The 23,250-nt window shown below is 46.1% G+C and overlaps 1 protein-coding gene across 6 annotated transcripts in view; it reads right to left on the bottom strand.

Annotated features, from left to right (window-relative positions):
• NTM (neurotrimin) overlaps nt 1-23,250 on the bottom strand; it is a 927,363-nt gene that overhangs the window by 156,630 nt on the left and 747,483 nt on the right. For all 6 annotated transcript variants that reach the window (XM_057316613.1, XM_048217123.2, XM_057316615.1 and 3 more), the window contains one exon: nt 15,402-15,634. In XM_057316613.1, the coding sequence (XP_057172596.1) occupies nt 15,402-15,634 (233 nt within the window). The remainder of the gene's footprint in view (nt 1-15,401; nt 15,635-23,250) is intronic.

The following is a 23,250-nucleotide window of genomic DNA, read 5'->3' as shown; positions in this document are numbered from 1 at the left end:
AACCTCAAGACAGAGTCCTTGTGTCTGTAACTGGCCATGTGCTTACAGCTGCTATTTATAACTACCTCTTCTACTAACTACTCCACATTCCCTGTGTCATCAGCCAGCATCTCAGCTCATCAGAGTTCTTTACCTGGCAGGGTAACCATACCTTTATTCTTTTTTTTTTTTTAAAGATTTTATTTATTCATTTGACAGACAGACAGCCAGAGAGGGAACACAAGCAGGGGGAGTGGGAGAGGAAGAAGCAGGCTCATAGTGGAGGAGCCTGATGTGGGGCTCGATCCCATAACACTGGGATCACGCCCTGAGCCGAAGGCAGACGCTTAACGACTGAGCCACCCAGGCGCCCCCACACCTTTATTCTTGAAAGGTCTGGGCTCTGCCCTCTCTTAGTCGTGCCTAGATTGGGTTGTTGGTTTTCCCTTAGCTTAGTCACAGAGCATGGTGATACGAAGAGATGCCCTAAGGGATCTCCTGGATTCTCAACATACTCTTCCTACCTCCATTTTGAATTTCGCTTGGTAGTCAGGATCAATGTCTAGAGTCAATACCTAACTCTCCTCCTCCTCGCGTGTTGATTCAGAGGCATGAGGAGCCCAGAGTGGACAGGGGGTGGTCTCAACTTCCGGTTCAATGGAATCATTGTTGTGTCTCCTATTGGAAGCATTCCTCCCTTTGGAACCAAGGTTTCTAGACCAGCGGATCATGAAGTTGAAGGAACTGGTGGCAAACATTTTGCTGGTGGGTCACTAGGGGTGATAGTAAGCAGTGCTACTGCATTTCCACCACTTCATTCTTGGTCCCGCGGAGCGTGGCTATGGGAAAAATAGCCATCTGAGCTCCAGAAGAAGGCTGAACACGACTTGACTGAGCACTGAGTGCTCAGTCTGAGTACTGAAAAGACTGAATGTTGCCTAAAGAGAGAAAAGGGAGGGCTGCAGATGTCTTAGGATATAGCCATGCAGGATGACGATCTAATAGCTCTTTAGAAACTTTATTTATTTATTTATTTATTTATTTATTTATTTATTTATTTATTTATTTAAAGTAGGCTCCACGCCCAGCATGGAGCTCAATGTGGGACTCAAACTCACAGCCCTGAGATCAAGACCTGAGCTGACATCAAGAGTCAGGCGCTTAATGGGTTGAGCCACCCAGGTGCCCCTAGAAACTATTTTAAAACAGAGTAGGGAAATATGGGGTAAGACTGTACTGACCCACTTAGGTGAATGGCTCTTCTTTCTGTCTCTGTTTCTTATTTTTCATTTGAACAACAATACAGCAACAAGGTCAGGGAGATGAAAGGCACGCTGTAACTAGAAGCGTGGAACAAGCCCACTCACCTGATTTGACACAATTCCTACTAACGAGCATTCGCATAATTCAGGACATTTTATCAAAAAAATGTTCTCAATCTGACATTCAGTTGCCTCTGGCTCTTGGCTCTGCTGTGCCCTGACCTGTAACTCACAAACCCAGCTACACAGGGCTCTCTGATTCAGATCCAGTTGGACTGGGGAGAGTCAACTTCTTCTTATTACTTTTTTCCTAGAAAGTTCCTCACGAGCTTCTGAGACAGACATCAGGGTGGGCTGACAGGCAGTTTTTGGTATCATATTTTTGTGTTCTCTGAACCTGCCATTCTATTCCCAAATATCTTTTCCTGTTTAAAAGGTCCTCTCGGTGCTTGATTCTCTCCTATCTTGTCTTATTTTAAGCTTTACCCCTCTGTCATGGGCTGCTGTAAATCTTACCTCCTCTTTGCTGATCTGGTTTCGTTTCAACAAGCTGAAAGCCATATTCTCAGAATTCCAAACTGAAACAAAACATGGCACGATCTTTTTTTCCCTTATTTGTAAATATGGAAACCCAGAGCTTTAACAAATATGAAAACATTAAGTTCCCTTCACTTTCAAACTCAACAAACCACACACTGAGAAGAATACACATTTCTGGAATAGGACCATCCAGAAAACTGAGCCCAGTCCACTCCGACTATGTGTACACACCCATCCAGCTTCCACCAGCTGCTCTAAAGTGCTATTTGTCTAGCTGCTTAAGAAGAGAGGGAATTTTTCCAGGTCAGGGACACAGGATAACATGGTATAAACCATGTTCTCATTCTCTACCAGTGCCCCTGCCTCAAAACTCCCCCTCTGATCCATTCCCCATTCTGATGCCAAAAGTCTTTCTAAAATAGAACTCATGTAATTTCCTTGCTTCAAACTTTCCTGTGACTCCCCATCCCCTCCACAGTGAACTCTGACCTTCATGGGTTGGCGGAGAGTTGATCCTCTCCCCAGAGGGACAGTTGGGGCTACTTGCCCACAACTCATGCTTTCTCTCCAGCCTGCTATATAGCATAACCCACACTGAGGTCTCTCGACTCCTTGCCTGTGTGTGTTATTCCTTCCATCTGGAGCATGCGCCTCCTCTTTACCTTGGTAAGAAAAGCGACCCTATTAAACTTAGCTTCATGTCACCTGTTCTGAAAGTAATTTTGATAGAAGTAACAGAAAAGTTCACACTTTCACACTCAAGCAAAAAAACACAATAAATGCTGGGGAAAATAATAATAATAATAGATCCCCAATGTTCATAGCAGCATTGTCCACAATAGCTAAATCGTGGAAGGAACCGAGATGCCCTTCAACAGATGACTGGATTAAGAAGTTGTGATCCATATATACAATGGAATATTACTCAGCTATCAGAAAGAACGAGTTCTCAACATTTGCTACAACATGGACGGCACTGGAGGAGATAATGCTAAATGAAATAAGTCAAGCAGAGAAAGACAATTATCATATGGTTTCTCTCATCTATGGAACATAAGAACTAGGAAGATCGGTAGGGGAAGAAAGGGATAAAGAAAGGGGGGGTAATCAGAAGGGGGAATGAAGCATGAGAGACTATGGACTATGAGAAACAAACTGAGAGCCTCAGAGGGGAGGGGGGTGGGGGATTGGGATAGGCTGGTGATGGGTAGTAAGGAGTGCACTGGGTAGTAAGCATGGTGCACTGGGTGTTATACGCAAGTAATGAATCATCGAACTTTAAATCAGAAACCAGGGATGTACTGTATGGTGACTAACATAATATAATAAAAAAACATTAAAATAAAAAAAATAATAATAGATCAAGTTCACTTAATGGAAAGCCCTGGTTTTCAACTTTTCACCCATATATGTATTCTACAGATATTCACTGAGTGTCTACTACGTGCCAAACCCTGTTCTAGGCACTTGGATACAACAGTGAACAAGGCAGGCCAAGTCCCTATCCTCGTGGAGCTTGTGCTCTCTTGGGGTGAAACAGACCACAACTCATAAACATGTAAATATATGCAATGCAATAGGTGATCTGTGTCATGAAGGAAGACATACCAGAAAGGTTCTAGGGAGTAACTAGGGGAGCTGGTGAGCTCTGTGTCATACAGCTGGTCAGAGAGGCCCTTCCTGTATGGTGACCTTTGGGAGGAGAGCACCAAGGGACACCTGGCATGGGATGCCAGCATAGGGAGCTATAAGCCCAGAGATGGGTGCCCTCTTGGGGATTCTAGGAACATCAAGGAGACAAGTTAACAAAGAGAGAGTATCAGGAGGGAAGGCCAGAGAGATGCCAAAGGCTACACACTGTAGGACCTTTCAGGCCACAACAAGGTCTTTGGAATCTACCGTAAGTTGCCAGCAACTGGGGGGACAGATCAAAGGAATGACAGAATCTGTAAAGATGCCAGCAGGGCCATGCTTCCTCTGGATGCTTTAGAGGAGAACCTGTTCTTCACCTCTTCAAGCTTCTGATGGTTGCTGACATTCCTTGGCTCATAGCCACATCCCTCCAATTTTCCAGGCCAGTGACTGACTCCCTCTGGCCCATCTTCACATTGCTTTCTCCTCTGTGTGTGTATCAAATCTCCCTTTTCTTCCCCCTTAGAAGTATACGGGTGGCTATATTTAGGACCTACCTGGCTAATCCAGGATAATCGCCCCATCTCAAATGCTTCACTTCCTCAAAGCTGCAAAGATGCCATCATCTAAGGTGACATTTACAATTCCAAGGATTAGGATCTGATGTATTTGAGTGGCTGTTATTCAGCCTACCATAGCCAGTCCCTACACACAATGAATCGTTTTTGCTTAATGATTTAAAAAAAAAAAAAAAAGAAGCTTTACATATTCACTTATTATTCAACCTGTAGCCCATGGGCCCCTACTAAATTCCAGATATTGGGGACAGAGTGCAAAAGCAGATGGGTCCTTGCTCTCAGTCTACTGGCAAACAGACATAGCCAAGTGATCACAAAAACAAATGTCAAATTATAACTGTGCCGAGAAACACAAGAATGGCGCGGCTCTGAATGCTGGGGGAGGGGAGGAACTAATACAAGACAGGCAGGTCTGAGAAAGCATCCCTAAGGAAGTGACGTTCAAGCTCATGCTTGAAGGATGAACAGGATTCACTGAGTGAAAAGAGAAAGAGAATGTAAGACAGAGGAGAGGGAATACAGAAAAAGCCCATGACCCCTTGACCCCATGAACAGAAAGAACAAGATGAGTGAAATAAAACCAAATGAGCAGGGGGAGGCAGGAGCACAGTGCAAACCAGGAGTGGAGAGGACACTCATCACAGGGCTCTGCAGGCCTTGATCGGGAACTGGCTCTCTTAGGTTAAGTCCTTGAGGTCCCATCAGATTCAGATCTGAGAAGATCACTCTGGCTGTGAGTGGAGAAAGGGTGAGTGATCAAGAGAGTGGCTGTGTGCAGACTAGCTATTTTATTTTCATTCTAATAGCCAGGATCTGAAACACTAGACCATCCATTTCCAAAGTCCTCTCTTTGTGTGGCCTTCCCACACCCATACCCTTCTCCCAACCTTGGGAAGTCTCCCGGCTCTCAGTCCTAGGATTCTGGTGAATGGCTCTGTCCCAGCAGCCCCCCTTTCAAACTCTAATTGCTGCCCTCACCCCCATATATATCCTGATGGGAGGAACTGGTCTCCTTCATATTTGTATCTATCTCAGCCTGTATTTCATTACCTCACACATGGTGGTCTACACATGTACAAAAGGGAAGAAAGAAAACCAAAATGGCTGATCTGCCTTTCTCAGGGGTGGAAGAAAGGACTTGGCCAGCTTGGATCCTTAAGTGTGGGGCAGCATTAGCACGACAGCCCCTCTCTGAAGTCTGGTTTCGGAGCACTCTAAGACGACCATAAAATGAGTCCAGTTGGAATTCTGAGGCCAAAGGGGATGATGTCTGGAGAGAGGAGGAACATCACCATGCCAGAAGGTCAGAAAACCAGAGGCGCCTGGGTGGCACAGCGGTTAAGCATCTGCCTTCGGCTCGGGGCGTGATCCCGGCATTGTGGGATTGAGCCCCACATCAGGCTCCTCCGCTGGGAGCCTGCTTCTTCCTCTCCCACTCCCCCTGCTTGTGTTCCCTGTCTCGCTGGCTGTCTCTATCTCTGTCGAATAAAAAATAAATAAATAAATAAAGGTCAGAAAACCAGGAGAAGTAGAGTTCAAAGGAAGGGCCCAGAATGGAGAAAAGGGATACAATCCAGACAGGTTCTTGGGAATGAGGACCCACACCAGCAACAGAACATGGGGGTATCGCTGGAACAGAGGAGTGGTCTGTTTAAAGGAGTCAAAACAAAACGAATGGACAGGAGAGCCTGGCAATATTTACTATTGATAAATAGTTACAAAAATGAAGGATTTTAATATGTAATGGTGTTTGGCCTCCTTTTATTTGGTGCCTTTCTCCAAATTGGATTATGTGATATATCAAAACATTCTTATAAAGTGCATCTAATCTGAAATAGATTAAAGAAGTAGGTCATTCTTCCGGGTACTTATTGTCAACACTCGGACTGGAATCCAGGACTCCTAAATCCTGAAACTTCCTTCTTCCTACTAAGCTATTCAATCCCCAACAGAGCCAACACCGGGTTCATTGTGCAGACTCCCAATTAATCACAGTAGAAAGCACTATTTGCCAAGTGAAAATCCTCTATTTTGAATTCTTAATCCCCCCACCAGCTGAGTTTACCACAAAGACATGAATATATAATTGAGACATAAAGAAAACATGCCACCAAATTAAACTGTCCTAATTTTAAATCAATAAATTCTTTCTCAAATAACGTGAAATGAAGATCTCTCAAAAGAAAAACATTGTGCTCTGGCAACTGCGGGAGCATTTCACCACTGAGCCTACTTCCAGCAGAAGCCAATTAGGTTTCTACCAGCATTAGACACTAATTTACCATCATGATGTTCAACAGGAATAGAAAGAAGTCTTATGATATATGCCAAATGGTGACACCTTAGAGCCTAAATTAGGCTGTAGACATCTGAAAACTCTGAGACTCCTTCATTTGCATATGGTGGGCTCGCGGGTACCAGTGAGAAGGGGCTGCTGGCAACGGGCCAGTCTCCCAGTTTCTAAGGGTAGGGGCCCCTTCCCGCTCACTGTGATCCTTCCTGGCATCCTCTCTCTCTCTCTGGTACAATCGCCACAATGGCAGATTAATGAGCCCCTGGGTCCTGTACTCTATTTGGTTGTGTATAAGGAAATGCAGCTTAACTTTACTATGGAAAAAGAATCATTAGTGTGACTGCAATGGTTATAAATCATACATTTTAGGGTTTTAAAAACTGGCCTGGTGGAAGAAGAGTGTTTGGCAATCTTCCCCTTTGTATCTTTACCATGCAAGGAGCATAGAACCAGTTGGGTTTGGATATATTCTTTCCTTCCAATACTTCCCTCTTCCTACCAAGGTTTATTAACCCCGGTGCTTGTTATTTTCTATACTACTGATAGACTTCTAGATATTTGTCCTTTGCCAGAACAACCTAATGGAACTTTCTTTGAGGAAGAGAAGTGATGTTCTCATAAACATCAAGGAAAACCAAGCCCGTTTTGAAAACCTGCAGGACTCCAAGACCTACCACTCCTCATTGTGCTCCTTCCCAAGGCACACAGGCCACCTATTACCTATGTGCAGACTATCTTTCTGGCCATACACTCGGTGACTTCACCAGAGGAACCCAGTCTTGTGACCACCTTAGTGTCGTCACTCTCCCTCCAACGTATCGTCCATCCTCAGAATGCCAAGCTTTGCACCTGTCACTGCTGCTGGAATGCCTTCTCTCCAGACCTAAAAATTCCTATTCACTGTTGAGGGGGTTGGCAAAATGCAGCCATACAGTTTTGCCTAGACTTACAGATAAATTTAATTGCTCCCTTTCAGTGTAGTAATAGCAGTTATATATAGAAGCCTCCTAACCCCTGTTACTCTATAAGAGAGCTATTTGTAAGTATATGAATGCCTTCTGCTAGACGGGGCAGGAACTCCCTCTGAATCTTTGTGTCCCCAGTGTCTGACTTCAAAATACTGTTCGATGGAATTGAAAGATCTCCATTGAGATTTCTCAATCCGACAACAGATGGACTGAGAGACATAATCACCAACTTCTCCCCATGCCCTAAAAAGCTAGGTATTTCAATTTTAGAAAAAAAAAAAACAAACAGAAGAATTATCAGAGGCTTTTTGGGGTGCCTGGGTGGCTCGGTCGGTTAAGCATCTGCCTTTGGCTCAGGTCATGATCCGAGGGTCCTGGGATCAAGCCCCACATGGATCTCCCTGCTCAGCGGGATGCCTGCTTCTCCTTCTCCTCCCCACTCGTGGCTCCTGCTTTCTCTTGCTATCTGTCTCCCTCTCTCTCAAATAAATAAATTATATCTAAAAAAAAAAGATTAAACATAGAATTATCAGAGGCTTTTTAAGTCTTTTGAGTACCTAAGGGTCCTCTAGCCAAAGTCATGGTTTTCAGATCAATAGCACTGGTCTTGCTAACACTTTAGACACAACCTACAGGGGAGGCCGACTGAAACCTCTAGGGATGTTGTAAGAGGGCTTTTGTAAACACATTCTGGGATTAGTCAGATCCATACCAGTGGGTCTTGAGGCCATAAAGAGACATCGTGCCATCCTTAATTAAGACTATCTGTTTCAAGTTCTGCTCGGATACACTACAGGGAGCTTCTGCTATGGGAATAAGAATCTACAGGAATGTATCTTGGAAAGGCAACTCATTCAGGATCTGATGTTTGCCCTTCCCCCCAAATAAAAGGACAGCAGGTCTTATTTGGAGGCCGCAGGGGTCTGCAAGACCCAGGAGGAGTCAGAGCTACTATGCTATTCCAATCAGAGGCAGCTCAGACTCCCTGGGGAAAACCAGCTCAGGGACAAGAATTCTGTGGGAGCTTAAAGACCCTCCTTTGGGAGCCCTAACTGCTAACCTGGAGGAATGTTGCCTGGCTCCTGTAAGTGTTTTCGGTGAAGCAACAGGGCGGGTCACCTGAGCTTTCTGCTTCCTTAGAGCCATAAGTGGTAGGAAGGGCTTGGCCAGGGCCAACCTGTTGTTATTTACTGTTGTGACCAGGAAACATGGGAGGCAGAGGTCAAGTCTTCCAAACTTGCTTCTGAAACATGAGGGACCCTCTGAGCCACCCCAGAAGGCCCAGAAAATGCCATTATGAAACCACTGTGACTTTCATTACAGCAATTTTCTCAGATTCCTTTAGTCTAAGAGACTCTTCAGGCCCTCCATTGTCAGGAACTGCACAGAGAAATTTAAAAACTCACCAGCTAGAACTGAAATGCTTCATTTGCATGCTGTCTAAATTCTGTAAATCAATTTCAGGTAAAATGCCCTACTTCCTTGTCATTCTCCAGGGGGCTTTGAGGATCACTCTAATTTTGTAGTGGGATTTAATTTCCTGACTTTTTGCAAGTTCTGTCGAATTCAGAAGCACAGTCTTGCGATCACACTGAATGCGTGCGTTCATCTATTTCTTGAGCGGGGCAGGGAGAGGAAAGATAATTTGGAAAGCAGTTTGGGACGGCAAATGTGACCTACTGTCACACAGGCTACGGAAACCCGAAGCACACAGATGTACTCAGAAGGTGACTTCTGTTGATTTAGAACCCGATGGTGACGGTTCCCTCTACTACAGGCTCAGCAAGCTGTAGCTTGAATGGAAATGAGTTGGCACAAAGGTCTTCTTAACGCTACGGGGGACTTGCAGTGCTAGGAGGGCATGTGGCTTTCTAGGTGATGTGGCTGCAAAGACAGAAATCTTTGCTCTCAATGTACGGATTAGAGCACATTATTCCCTTTGATACGTTGTGCTTCAAATTTCCTTTTGTACAGGTTCAGAGGGGAGGGGGGGCCATGGGGCGTAGGTGTCCAGAAATTAAAATTATTGTTCCTATTCCCTTAATCATAATAATGAGTTTAGTATGACAAGGTCAATTAATTATTCAGGATTGGAAAGCAACACGATTATACAGATCAGGGGGGTAAGAGGAGAGGGCTCGGAACACGAAGACAATAAAACGTAAATGAAGGGCTGGCACCGCCAAAGCTCCATTGTTTGCAAGTCACCTGCCCCCGTGCTGACGATCTCCCTGGCCTAGGCCTTTTCTCTCTGGAATTCCTCTAACACAGGGAATGACAGCGACATCCTGGGTTCATTCTCTCATTCCTGCCCCATTCCAGAGGCTTTAGCGTCTCCTCCCTTTTTCGTGAGCTTCGGAGCTGTTTGACTCCAAAAGACAGGTAATTAAGTATCAAACAATAGCAGGGATTTTCAGATTAATTCTGCTTAGGAAGAAACTGGAAAACTCATTTACACCAAACAAAAGGGAGGGGGTGATTAGATACTCCAATGACAAAAGAGAGACCTCGATAGAGCCTGGAAAACCCGATAGAGACCAAAAATCTCTGTTAATTATTATTATTTCTATTATTACTGCTATTACACTAATATGGCTATCTTATGAGCACTGTATGCTAACATTCGCTATCATGCAAATGTGTCTCTGAGTGAGATTAAAGCCGCTCAGGGATAGCACGCCAGCCTCTGCACCTGGATGAGAGGGACCTTCGCTAATGTTTTACAGACCACAGGGAAGCTGTGCTCTACTGTTATACAAGGGAGCTTGCAAGACCATGAGGGCTTTGAGAGGGCTTCCACGTTGCCCTTAGCAAACAGTTCAGTCCCACCTTATTCACTCTGAGCTCTCCACGAGACATTCTCTTCCAAAGAGCTATGGAGACAGAGGTATAGCCATTTTAGATACCCCGAGAAGCAGCAGGATCAAGAGAGGAAAAGGGTTAAAATATGCAGCTGGACTCCCGAAGAAGCCCCTTATTAATTACACTCACAAAGCAGAACGCCCTAAGGTCAAAGGGATGGAAATCATTAGACCCACATTTCAATAAATCTAAAATGGATCTCCCTCACGCTGGCCTAAAAGATTGTGTTCTGGCTGCCTAAGTGGGCGTGAAAATACATGGGTGGTATTTCTTACTTTTCACAAACTCCTTTTGAATGGAGTATTCAAGGTATCTAAAAATTAAGAAGTCCGAGGGTCCGAAGTGCTTCATGACACTGCCACACGAAGCATTAGTGCATAAGGCTTTAGATGAGTTAGTCTCAACATGTTCCAGAACGCTCAGGTAAAATCTCAGTGCCCTGGTGCACTCCCTCCCCCGCCCCCGCCCCTGCCCCCACCAGTAACCAACCCCCAAATTCTATTTTCCTCCAGATACATCTTCAGACTCTGGCCTTTCTTCTCTGCCTTAGCTAACAGAAGAACTCAGTCCTCCATCTTTGTAATAATCCTCTCTTGTCTTTAACAGACGCCTGTCTTTTCTTATTTGTCTTGTCTCCAAAATTCCATTCTCTTTTCCATACCACACCTGACCTCTTACATTCATGAAACCCACTCTTGCTTTTACATGGACTGGCCTGTAATGATAGTCACCTACCGCATTGCCCAAAAGAACTCTCTAAGACGAGAGAATATTCTCCTGGCTAATAGAATAGCCACTGGTCATACGTGGCTACAGAAGCACGTGAAATGTAGCTAGTGCGGCTGAAGGAGTAAATTTTAAATTTTATTTGGTTTTAGCTCATTTAATTTTCAATGGCCATTGTGGCGAGTAGGTACCTAGTTCAGTTCTCCTGTCGCCTCCCCCTCCCCACCACCAGCCCCTGCTGCCTTTTCCCTCTTCCTCCTCCCACACCGCCTCCAGAGCCACTCTCTTCATCAAAGCTGTCCCTTACTCCTGGCTCATCTAGAAGACTTGCTCCACGGGATCACCTGGGCTCAGTTCCTGCAGCCGTGAGATCGCACGTCCCTCCATGTTGACCCCGGACAATGCAAATCAGAAGAACTGTCACCTTCTCCTGGCAGGCTGGTCTAACATTCCCAGACACGGAGACTGAGATCTCTGTGACCTGACACTCACCCTTACTCCACCTGGTGCTCCCCACGGCTCCACTGACTAGCTGGTCCTCCAACCCCTCCACTACCCACAGCAGGGACCCTGCAGCCCAGGCCAGACCAACCCAGTCCACATTCCAGCCACTTCACCAGCCCTGCCAGGACCTTCAGAAACCTTCCCCGCCCCCATCAGCCTGGGGAAGATTTAGGAGAATTTAGGTAGCCCCAGAGCTACCTTTTAAAGAAAAAACACACCTAGAACTTGCCACCAGTGAAAGGCTGTCCTGAGGATTGGAAGGACCGGAGATGCTGGAAGCCCTGGAAAGCATGAACCAAGGAAAGTCCCCTCGCCCTTCACCTCTGTGCCTGAGCTAAGGGACAGGCCATGCTCAGGAGCACTGCCACGCAAAAAGACCAGCCCGATTGCTGTACAAGTCATTTCTGAATTCTATTAAAATGTATAATCAGAGAACATGCAGGTAAGGGCACCCTCACTGCAGGTGTTTCCAGGGGCATCTGGAGTAGGTGGGTGCCCTAGAAGGATTCAGCCAACAGTAGCTATACTTCCAGAAAATGAATTCTTGGGTATGACTTGGACAAACGATATAGAAGCCGTTTCCGCACGAATGGGAACTAACTCTTCGAGGGCAGCTTCCCGTTGATCTCCGTGAGCTAAGCAGTTGGCCAAAGTACGAGCAGCGGAGTTGTCAGTGCTTATTCCCCCATGAAGGAATAAAGCACTAAGAAGTGCATCACAAAGGGCCGAAGGTCTGATTCTCTGGCAGATGCAAAGGTGGCATCCCAGCCGCCAGCAAGAACTAAGCACACTCAATCACAACCATGGAGAAGATCCAGAACAAAGCCCTAGTGGGGACAAAGGGTGCTTTGATAACAAGAGGAAAGACATAATCTCTCCTTTAAGCGGCTCACATGATACCATGTAAGTGTGATTACCTTCCTTCTGCGTGGGGTTATTTGTATGTGAAGCTGACTACATATGTATAAATACATATACTCGGGGCGGACTGTCGGTTAGTTCTTCCTGCTACTACCGGTGTGTGTGTGTGTGTGTGTGTGTGTGTGTGTGTGTGTGTGTGTGTGCGCGCGCGCGCGCCTGCACGTGTGAGTATATGTCTGTGAGTGTTTAATGACTGTAATACCATTTTGAAAACTTAATATGTCTGACTTTCATTCCAGCAGCGCTGTATTCAGAGTTGAATAGCAACTTCAACAAAATCCAGACAGTCAGCTCCTGCTAGGGGAATTAGGGTTTATGTTCAGTACAATAAATGATCCCAAGATAAATATATTTCTTTTTTTTTTAAATGCTGGATGGTGATGTATCCTCTTTCCAATACAGAAATGGGGGAGTCTGGCTCTATTTAGTTTGTCTGATTGCTTTTAAGAGGGGGGACAGGTCGGCTCTGAAAAACTATGGTCCACTATTCATTAAAGTGTCAATAATGCTCAGCCCAGGCATATCGACAGCGGATTAGCTTGGGCTGAGTCTGTGTACAAGACCAGTGCCTTTTTTAACCTAGCTTGTTTCCAGATCAATACACCCATCAGCATTCGAAAATTAGCCCAAGATGAGATTCCAATACTTGAGGTGGTGTGTCATGCTAAGAGGCCACCCAGCCAAGTCACAGATGTAAACACCTAGCTGGGGATTAGACATTTTCCATTAGCTTGGACATGAGTGAAGATTGATGTAGACCCCCTCACCTCGCCCCCCCCACGTCTCTACCCCCACATGCACTCCACTTCCCCTCTTGCAGCCTGTATAACGCCTCTGCACTATAATTCCAGCCATTTGCTTCCATAAGCATTTATTCAATGTGCACTTTGGATCAGGCACTCTCCTGGGTACTTAGTAGGGCAGGGATGCGTGGGTATATAGGTGTGTGTGTTGAGAGGGGAGGGCTTAAGAAAAAAAATGACAAAAGCATGGTCCTTATTTTCAGGGAGGTTTCAGCATTTTTCACTATTCTTTCCATATTCTGGTTCCAGAAAGGCTCTGCTTCCTAAAGCGCATATCTGTACTAGTGCGCATTTGCTAACTTCTCTTGGGCGGTGCAGGGTAGCCTGCTCCCAACAGTAAGCGTGTGCAGGTGGGGGCGTGAAGGGAGCATGGGGGGTGGCTTCAGAAGCACCCCCTGGGAAAGATGACAGATGGTGTCCCTGGAGCAGTCGCCAGACCTCCTCATCAGATGTGATCCTTAAACTTTTCAGTCAACTATCCACCATAAAAAATGTATTTTGATTGATTGATTGATTGATATTTTTTATTTTTTTAAGTAGGCCCCATGCCTAGTGTGGAGCCCAGTGTGGGGCCTGAACTCACGATGCTGAGATCAAGCCCTGAGCTGAGATCGAGAGTCGGACGCTTAACTGACCGAGCCACCCAGGCCCCCCCCCAGAAACTGTGTTTTGCATCAAAAACTTACACACCCTGAAACAAAAGTCTTATGGAAGGATACTTAGTCTGCTGTTTGTGATACCTTCTATGCAATTCCATCCTCTTTAAACAATGCTATTTGCATCCAGCAGTTTGAAAAACACTCATTTATAGAAATAACTAATAGAAAAAGCCATCATAATTTCTTTTTAGCATGAGAAAAAGAAATAAGAACCACATGGTATGGCCAAGCTCTGGCCCAGCACGAGGGGTGCAGACGTCCCTGCGGCCCCTGTTCAGAGCGAGGGCCACAGTGCCCTTGCTGTGGTATGTCTCATCCACGCTCACCTTGCCTCACCTTTCCCGGCACATGTCCACAACCCAGGACGTGTATTCTCCTCCCTTCTCACACCTCAGGTTCCCTTAATTCCACCAGCAACGTCGCGCTCTTCCTTCTCCAGCCTCTTTCCTGCCCTTGTTTCTCTAGCCAAGCACCTAACAATCCCTTCCCCTTTCCTTGGGCGACCTGACGAGGAGGGGTGGCCAAAAGAGCCTCCGCTTAGGGGGCTTCTTGCCCTGGATGCCGTTCAGCTGCATGAAGGGAACCGGGAACTAGTCTGGGAAAGACGCCCCAGCAGAGGAGCCAGGCTCCACTACTCCAGGCTGAAGCTTCTGACATGAAAAAATGAGGTATTTGGCCCACTGCAAAAGAATTTTAAAAAGCTAAAAAGTAGTATCAGTATTAAAAGAAAATATTGATGGCTAACACTTACCCAACCCTGTAGCTGCCAGGCCCATTTCTAAGGGTCAGGTAAAATTCAGCAAGCTCAGCCAACAGTGACTCCGTTTTACAGAAGGAAACCCCAAAGCCCAGTCAGGAACTTGATCCACATCTCACACCCCATAAGCAGCCAAGTCTGGTTCTTGGCTCTTTCTCCCTAATTAGGAACTGTCCGCCATGGTAAAGTATTGTATGAATGTCCTGGGGCCAGTTTCACTTCGCCAGGAACAGGTGAGCACCAGCCCCAGGGCCTGAGAAACACAGAGAGGTCGAAATCAAGGGAGAGGCAAAACCAAAACCAATACACAGGCCTCAAAAGCTGGGGGTGAGGGGTGCAGAAAGAGGGGGCAGGAACTTGGGGTGCCACCAAACACGGAGAATCAGAGGCAGGTTATTAAAAGGGAGAAGTGGCACCAGAAACCCAGGGCTGGGAGATGAGAGACACGAGCAGGCTGGAGACAGTGGGGGTGGCTGTGAAGGGCGTGTCCCAGGTGGGCGTTTCGAGCATCTGTGATGGGCTCTGTTTCTTTGAAGGCTGTGGGAGGGTATAGCATGTGTGTGGTGAGTGCCAGAAGAGCTAAAACACGGGTCTTAAAATAAAGCAAGCTTAGAACTGGATGGAACCTAAAAAAAAACTTAAGAGGAGAAAAAAGCCAAGGAAAGCAATAATTAGAAGATAATTTTCTGAGAAAATATATCATTGGAACAAAAGCAAAAAAAATAAAAATCCTAGTCCTATTCAACGGGAAAACTTATTTCAAAATTCAGCTTTAATGGCAAAATGACAATTAGTTGTCCTGTTGTCCTGGCTGGATGGAACAAACAGAACTCATCTGTGCTGAGGATCATAGAAAAAGTGTTTGACAGGGGCTCTCCCAGCCACCCACCCAGACCGCTGCACCAAGCCCCGCCTACCTTGCACAATGAGGTGGACCCTCGAGGTCTTTGGGTGGTTGTCCGTCTGCACGGAGCAGGTGTACGGGCCCTCGTCATACACATCCACGTTCTGGATCTCGATGCTGTACTGGGTTTGAGTGTTGCTCAGGAGGACCACGCGTGGGTCCAGGCACCACTTGTCATTCCCAGCGTAGAGGATGGTGCTGCGGTTTAGCCAGGCCACCCGGGTGACCCGGTTGTCAATTGTGCACCTGGGGGGAAAACCAGATGGGTAAGTCCAGGGACCAGAGAGGAAGTGGGGGCCATCAGGTCTTCTTGGCAGTGCTAGGACGACTTGTCACCATGTTCTGTCTTCACCCCCCCCGCCCCCCAGCTACCCTCGGTATACACATATACATGTCCTGTTTGGTTTGTCATGAGTGGCACTTTCTGGAACTGAGCAGCAGAGGTCTTGTGGGATTACGGCCTCAGAACACTGGCTATCTGAGACTTCTGGGTCCTGAGTAGTTCGGTGCTTCTAAAACCACCTGAGCAAAGGACTACTTCCGTGGTCACAACTGTTCAATATTTATAACTGGAGGCATCTTCCATACCCAGAACGGCTAGACCCTCGGAGCACCATCAGCTCTCCCTTTGCACAATGATTCCCACGCTGTAGGTATTTGGGAAGTACTAAGTCATCCGGTACTTCTATCAACCCTATGAGCAGGTTCTGTGGGGAAAACGAACGGAAGAACAAAGGAACTAAATATCTCTTCCAAGCCACACAGATAATATGTGCTAGATCACAGAGACCCAGATTTTAACTACTAAACATTATCTCAGAATAGCGAATTCTAACAGAAGGCTTCTGAAGTCAAAACTAAATATGGACCACCACCATCGCTATTTATCTTCATTATACCCAGGGGCAGAAATGTTCAATTACTGAGAGACTAAAGGCATTTTCCAAAATCTCAAAACTGTTTGCACATGTAAAAATAGATTTTGTCTTTTTTATTTTTGCATCTGGAGTCCCCAAATTGTGGAAGCTCCCTTCTCTTTCCTTACACTTTCAAATCTCCCAGCTTCTCTCGCCAAGTCCTAATCACATCTCTCTGTCTGTATTCATTTCCCTCTCTCAATACACCAAGTATGTTCTATGGCCTTAGGCGAAATTCACAAACACAGTGTCCTGATCCTAAGTATAATGCTGGAAATAGCAATGTAGCTCAGTATGTATAATGATGCCTCAAATTTATACATTCTTTTGCAGTGTACAAAATGCTTTTACATCCACACTGTCTCTTTTGATTCTTGCGGCAAATCTGTGAAGTAGATGATCTTACCCATTCTCTACTTTAAAGATCAGAACTCCATCGTTTGGAATGATCTGGTGACTTGGCCAGGTTAGAGAGCTAGGAAGTGACAGACATCTCAGCCAGGACATCTGTCTAATTCCTGGTCCCGTGTGCTCCTTGGAATGTACAAAGGGAGATTCTTTAGAGGGGAGGGATGACTGCCCCTGCTGAGTTCTCAAAATGGTCTGTGACCATAAAAAACCTAAGAAATGCCGCTGAGCACACCAGCTTCCCCGGGCGGTCCCTCTCGAGATGAGATATCCTGTATCATGCCTTCTTTCCGCTTGTACTTGTGTAAATGTCACAGGATCACTGCGGGGCCACTCAGGCACAGGTGGGGAGCCTTGCTGAGAACGCCTATAGGGAAAGCTGCTCCACCAGAAACACCTTTGCTCTGGTGTCCAGCAAGTTCTGTGCTATTCATTGTGTTTCCTGGAAAATGCAGGACAGAAATGACTCTACTAGGGAAAGATCAAGGGAATGGGCCACTTGCATCAGAATCGCACGAGGGGTTTGTTATAGGTGTTGAGTCTCACCTCCTATCCTACTGATTCAGTCTTAGGGTATCCAGAAATAAGAATTTCTAACAATATCCCAGTTGGGTTATAGACCTACCAAAGTTTGAAAAACACTGGTATAGAGCCATGTGTCTGGAATCAGCTCCATAATTTGGAGGGCTCAGTATAAAATGAAAAGGCAGAGCTCGTTGTTCAAGAATTGTTAAGATTTTCAAGATATTGAGAGCAGAACATTTAACCATGTGCAGGGTCCTTCTGAGTGTAGGGCTCTGTGCGAATAAATACATACCCCAGGTGGATCTTGGACTTTATCGTGCTTACAACGCTTCTTGGAAATCTTATTAAAATGCACGTACTGATTCGGTAGGTCTGGCATGGGTCCTGAGAGTCTGCGGTTTTAGTAGGCTCTCAAGTGACACCAGTGCGGATGGCTCCTTACCATTCCTTAAACAGCATAAATCTAGAGGTGAAATGTACGAACATTAGGGGCGGGGAAGCACTGAGCTAGCCCCTCACTATGTGGAAGTGTGGTCCAAAAACCAGCAGATCATTATCCCATGGGCGCCTGGTAGAAATGCAGAAACTCTGGCCCCATCTCAGTTGCAATGAATTAGAATGTGCATTTTAATAAGATCTCTAGGTAACTAGAACACACACTAAGTTTGGGCTGGTCCAGGGTGTACTTCAAGACTGCCTCTGGCTTTGATGACAATACCCGGAAGTCTGAGAGTGAATGAGAAGTACAGAAGTCCAGCCAACAGAGGAAGCTCCTAATGCCATCCCTTCCCTTCGGTTCTTCACAGACTTCCGTGATGGTCGTCCTCTCAGGCTGCCTCACCTGAAATCCAGACTTGGAACCACAGTGGTTTGAAATCCCTGAAGAACAATACACTCCATAGCGTACTTTACTGGTAACACACCTGGGATGTTATTTGTCTCAATTACCTTAAGGGTGGTCCCTGCTCTAAATTATGCTTGGGGGACGCCTGAGCGGCTCAGTTGGTTAAGCGTCCCACTCTGGATTTGGGCTCAGGTCGTGATCTCAGGGTCATGAGATTGAGCCCCACGCCGGGCTTTGTGCTGAGTTTGGAGCCTACTTGAGATTCTCTCTCCCTCTTCTTGGCCCCTCCCTGCTGTCCTGGAATCGCTCTCTTTCTCCCCCCTCTCTAAAATCAATAAATAAATTAAAAAAAATAAATTTTGCTTGGATCCAAGCAGAGAAACTCTGAAATTCATATTCATGGCTAATGTTTATTGAACACATCTTCTCATATGCTTGGTACTACCCAAGCCTATTATACAGACTATGTTACTGTCTCAAAAATGGGGTGGGTTCGCTTATTGATGCTAGTTTACAGATAGGGTTAAGTCACGCTAAAAAAATATCCAAATTGAAAAAATACCTGAATTGATTAGAATCACTGTGATATTAAGTTGCAGAGTCAGGATTCAGACCCGCTTTATTTTAGTTTGTTTCAAATTCAGTGTTCTCGAATGTCCTTTTAAGCCCTCTCCAACGCCCTCCAACATTTAAATTCAGTGTGCGTCAGAATCATCTAGAAGCCCTGATAACGTACGGATTGCTGGTCCCTCCCTGGTCTGGAGACCACATCCTGAAATCCATTAATTCAGACATCTGGTTTCTGGTGAAACGAGAGCTGCAGAGCAAGTGGGCACTAGGAAATGACCCTTGTTTGAAATAGGTTTCCATTACTTTACGGGAGAGAACTTCCTTGTAACCAATATGTTCTGGGAAGCCAGAGCTGAGGCCCAGCTATTTGCTCCTCCAGCCGCTCAAATGGAACCAGACACCAGGTGAATGGCCAGACGTGGTGCAGGAAATTCTGATCAACAACCTCTACACGGCCTGAATAATTGTTTTTGATGCCCACAGTGGGGGCATCTCAGCCTCTCGATGAATCCGAGAAGACAGTCCTGGGCTTCCTGTGAGTGTCTAATTATTGGAAACTGACTGCAACGAAGTAGTCTCACTGCTTTGCACTGTGCTTCCAGGGCCAAAGATGTTCATTCGCAGATACGCTAACGCTCCGAACGCAGCCAATTCCAGCACGGTTATGCGGCCCCTGTGATATACTACACTGAAAAACTGGCACAGCTTCAGCTGTGGTTTTGGGCACATCCAAGGTCATGTCTACATGTCCAAACTGTCACTGCTGGAGATCAGTCTTGCTGAGTCTCCACGGCATTGCGGCCGGCTTCCGCAGAGATGGATCACAAAGGTAACTTGGCAGCCAACTACTGTCACCTCCTCATACCTGTCCCCATCTATCTGTCCCATTTATCAAGTCTCCACAACAATGCAGAGGAGACAATTCTCCTGGGTTAGAAAAAAAAAGAAAAGAAAAAAAGTAAAAGCAAGCATAATTATTCGCAAAGAATGCCCTGGTTGGTGGGGAGTCAGTAGAAGATTAGGGTGGGAAATTCCATCAACAGGCTCCCATTTTGCAGAGATGGCCCTTAACATAGGTCTACAAAATGACTCCTCAAACACACCACGGTATTTCGGTAATTGACGGTATGATTAATGGGAAGGAGGGAAGGCTTCAAACCCAACTCTCCCTAATCCAGGCAAGCACAGCTGGTCACGGCACTTGTCATCAGGAGATAGTCACAGATCAGGGTGAGATAGGCCAGCAAGGAGGATGGAGAGACAGAAAGAGGTGAAAGTGCCCTGCCCAAACCTTGAAATCCTCTCACCTTTATTTATTTTTTTAAGATTTATTTATTTATTTGAGAGAGAGAGAGAGAGAGCGTGGGAGCGCAGGCAGGGGGAGGTGCAGAGGGAGGGAGAGAATCTCAATCTGACTCCCCACTGAGTGCAGAGCCCAGACCCAGGGCTCAATCTCATGACCCTGAGACGATGATCTGAGCCAAAATCCAGAGTGGGACACTCAACTGACTGAGCCACCCAGGTGCCCGGCCTCTGGCACCTTTTTCCCAAATTCTTGAGATACACTGGGCTCCCAACCCAAGCAACCTCTCCACGCATCCTGCCAGACAAACAAAGAGAAACAAGCCTTTGCAGACCTAAGCCTTCTGGATTGAGCCCTGGAACTCCCAACTCCCCAACTCCAAACATTTCTCAAATCTAAAAGCCTCCTGTCCTCCAGCCTCAGTGCTGTGCTCACTTCCATCCTCCAGCCCTCTGGCCAGTGGCCATCAGCCTTCAACGTTTGTGTGAATGATCTTCCCCTCCCATCATGTCTGTGTGTGGTCCCCATGGACAGCCCATGGCCTGACCTATGCAATATCCTGGCAGAATCCAGACAGACAGACAGATAGACAGAGCCTACTAGAGATGCTTGTTTATCATTTCACCGATGAGCCACAGGGCTATTCTCAGTCTGCATGTCTGTCTGCACCCTGCTCCTTGGAGAAATTTCTTCTTAAAGAAAGCCTGGTCTATTTGAACCGAGATCATCCAGGGTGTGCGGGTCACATGGATCGGCAATGCATTTTCTTTAATGATGAAAAGGTTCATGTGTAGTTGACCAGAAGAACACCAGCCACACATGCCCATGCTGGACCTCGCACCTGAGCCCAGTATACGGCAGAGAAAGCTGTCACACTTGTCATTTTCTGCAGCTGCATCAATTGTGCCAAAGCTCTAAAAATGCAGCCCTCTATGTCCTTCATTTCTTGCTGATGAATGGTGGCTTTATTATACTTGCTGCATTTATACATTGAGGAGTAGCAAAAAAAAAAAAAAAAAGATTAAGCAAGCCCAGGATGAGGGGTTGCAGAGATAAAACCATAAAAGTATGGACTCAGGGCATCAAGCTACTTCTGGATCTGGAATGAAATGAGAAAGGGAGGGAGATGGTGAGTGCGTGTCTAGAAACTGGAAGAAAATAGAGAAAAAGTATCTGCTTGGAATCTTCTAAGGAGAGACAAAGAGAGTGTTGAAATAAAGGGAAGGATTATTAAAGAAAGAGAGAAAAATCCAGGCTTGGCCTTTCTTAAACACCCTGCCTGAAGATCTGAGGACTATAATGGATCCAGACAGTGGGTAATCCAACCATTCCTTCTATCAAATGGTCCTTTAACTGCTTTTGAAAAGCAACACGTCTCAAGCAACGCTTGAGACTACAGTGAAATAAGAGCTTCCGCCCTTCACAGCACCTGGTCACAATCTCTTATTGCAGAGAAATGCTCCAGCTGCCCCTAAATTTGGTTCCTCTGAGCATTTGGCTGGTGCCCTGCCCCTCCCCGCAAGCTTCATGGAGAATCGATGCGATGTGGATGGCTGAGAAATACCACCACCCAGTCCCACAGAGTTGGCATGGGCGTCTTCCAGACCTGTTCCTGGGGGGAAACCAACAAACAGACGAAGCCAGATGCTTTATCACCGACCTGCTGAAAATTCAGACATCACTGGTACCTTAGCTCTTTATTGCAGAAGAAGTCTTCCCTAGTGGGGTTGCTAATTTTGCCCCTACTAGGGTCTAAACTCAGGTTGATACTTATAAAATTGTTTGGGATCCTAGTGAGACAAAAACACTGAACTTAACTGGCCTTAAGTTCACACTGGCCTTGAATCCCTCAACTATGACTGTTTTGCTTTACATTAAAAAGAAAAACAGATGCATGTTAGCAAATCTTTCTTAGTTATGAAGACAACAAAGCTGTCCATGCCATGCCTGGGTAGAAGCAAAATCTTAGAGGAGAAAGAACTGGGGGTAAAACCCAGCCGTGCACATGCCGCCCTGGGAGCTCACACTGCTGCCGGGTAGTTGTGGTCTAAGGGAGGCGGTGGAGAGAGGCAAGAGAACAGGGTCTGAACTCAGACTGCTGGAATCAAAGTCCCAGGTCTGTGCTTATTGCCTCTCAATAAGCCCTCCGAACCTCTCTGAGTTTCACTGCACTCATCTGCAATGGAAATAACATTTTCTCCTGCATGGGGTTAATGAGAGATTGAATGGAACCATGCATGTAAATGCATGGCTTTGCATGTAGTCAAAACTCCCCAAACAATGCAAGTCTACCATCTATCCTATATCCTGCTTCCCCATCTTCCATGCATGTATATTGCATCACTAACTAGACGGAAGTTCTTGAAAGCAAGGGCCACGCCTTATTTTTCTCATGTGCCCCTACACGACATCCTGTTGAGTACAGAGTAAGCATTCAATAAACATCCGTTGATGGGTTAATTTTTGTTTAAATTCTCTCACCTTCCACAAACTCCTGAGAAGTAAAAATCACGGAGGCTGTGTCCAGAAAAGCCCCTGGCTGTAAGGGTTAAGGACTCTGCCTGCATTTACAACATAAAAAGCACACAAATCCATGGCTGCCCACTCACTCTTTGAGGGCATCCAAACAGTGGGATCTATCACCTTCTACTTCTCTAAAGTCTTGAAGATAAATCCGGAAGGCTTGGCTTTGTGGACGTCTGAGAAGTGTTCTCCATAAGCACACCTATCCATCTGTCCTTCCTGTCCAAGTCAAATAAAATAGCATCCTCTCAAAAAAGCTGTTGAGCTCGGGGGGCCATGACTTGTCTGAAATGAATGGCGTAACATTGTGATTTGTGCCAGTGGCAAAACCCCGATGCCAGCTCAAATGCTAAAGGGCCTTGGGACTACCCAGTAGGTCATACCACGTTTCTAAGCCACAGCTCCCACAAGCCATTTCCTTATTCAATAGCTGCGTCACATGTATGTAGCAATGCGGGTGATGGGTCATCTTGCTCTCGTCATACAACCATAGAGAAAAGCAATAGAGCCTTTTTTTCCCCAGGTGACCAAAGCCAAGCAGCCAGGAGGCATTTTTTTTTCTCTCATTCCTTTTCCTGACATATACAAAATCGTCCAAACATAGGGGAGAGTCCCCTGACCCCCTTGTTAAAAACCAACATTCCCTAGGTGAGGGAACCCAGAAATGCTGAGGGAAAGTTTAGCGGAAGTTCATGTGGGACATCATCTGGCATTTGAGCCCTGGGCGAATGATCTCCTGCAAAGCCTCATCTCAGCTCCCACCCCGACTGCT

The sequence above is a fragment of the Ursus arctos genome, unplaced genomic scaffold, assembly GCF_023065955.2.
Source record: "Ursus arctos isolate Adak ecotype North America unplaced genomic scaffold, UrsArc2.0 scaffold_22, whole genome shotgun sequence".
NCBI classification, from domain to species: Eukaryota; Metazoa; Chordata; class Mammalia; order Carnivora; family Ursidae; genus Ursus; species Ursus arctos.
The sequence above is the reverse complement of the archived record's forward strand: the minus strand, read 5'-3'. Positions and strand labels throughout refer to the sequence as shown.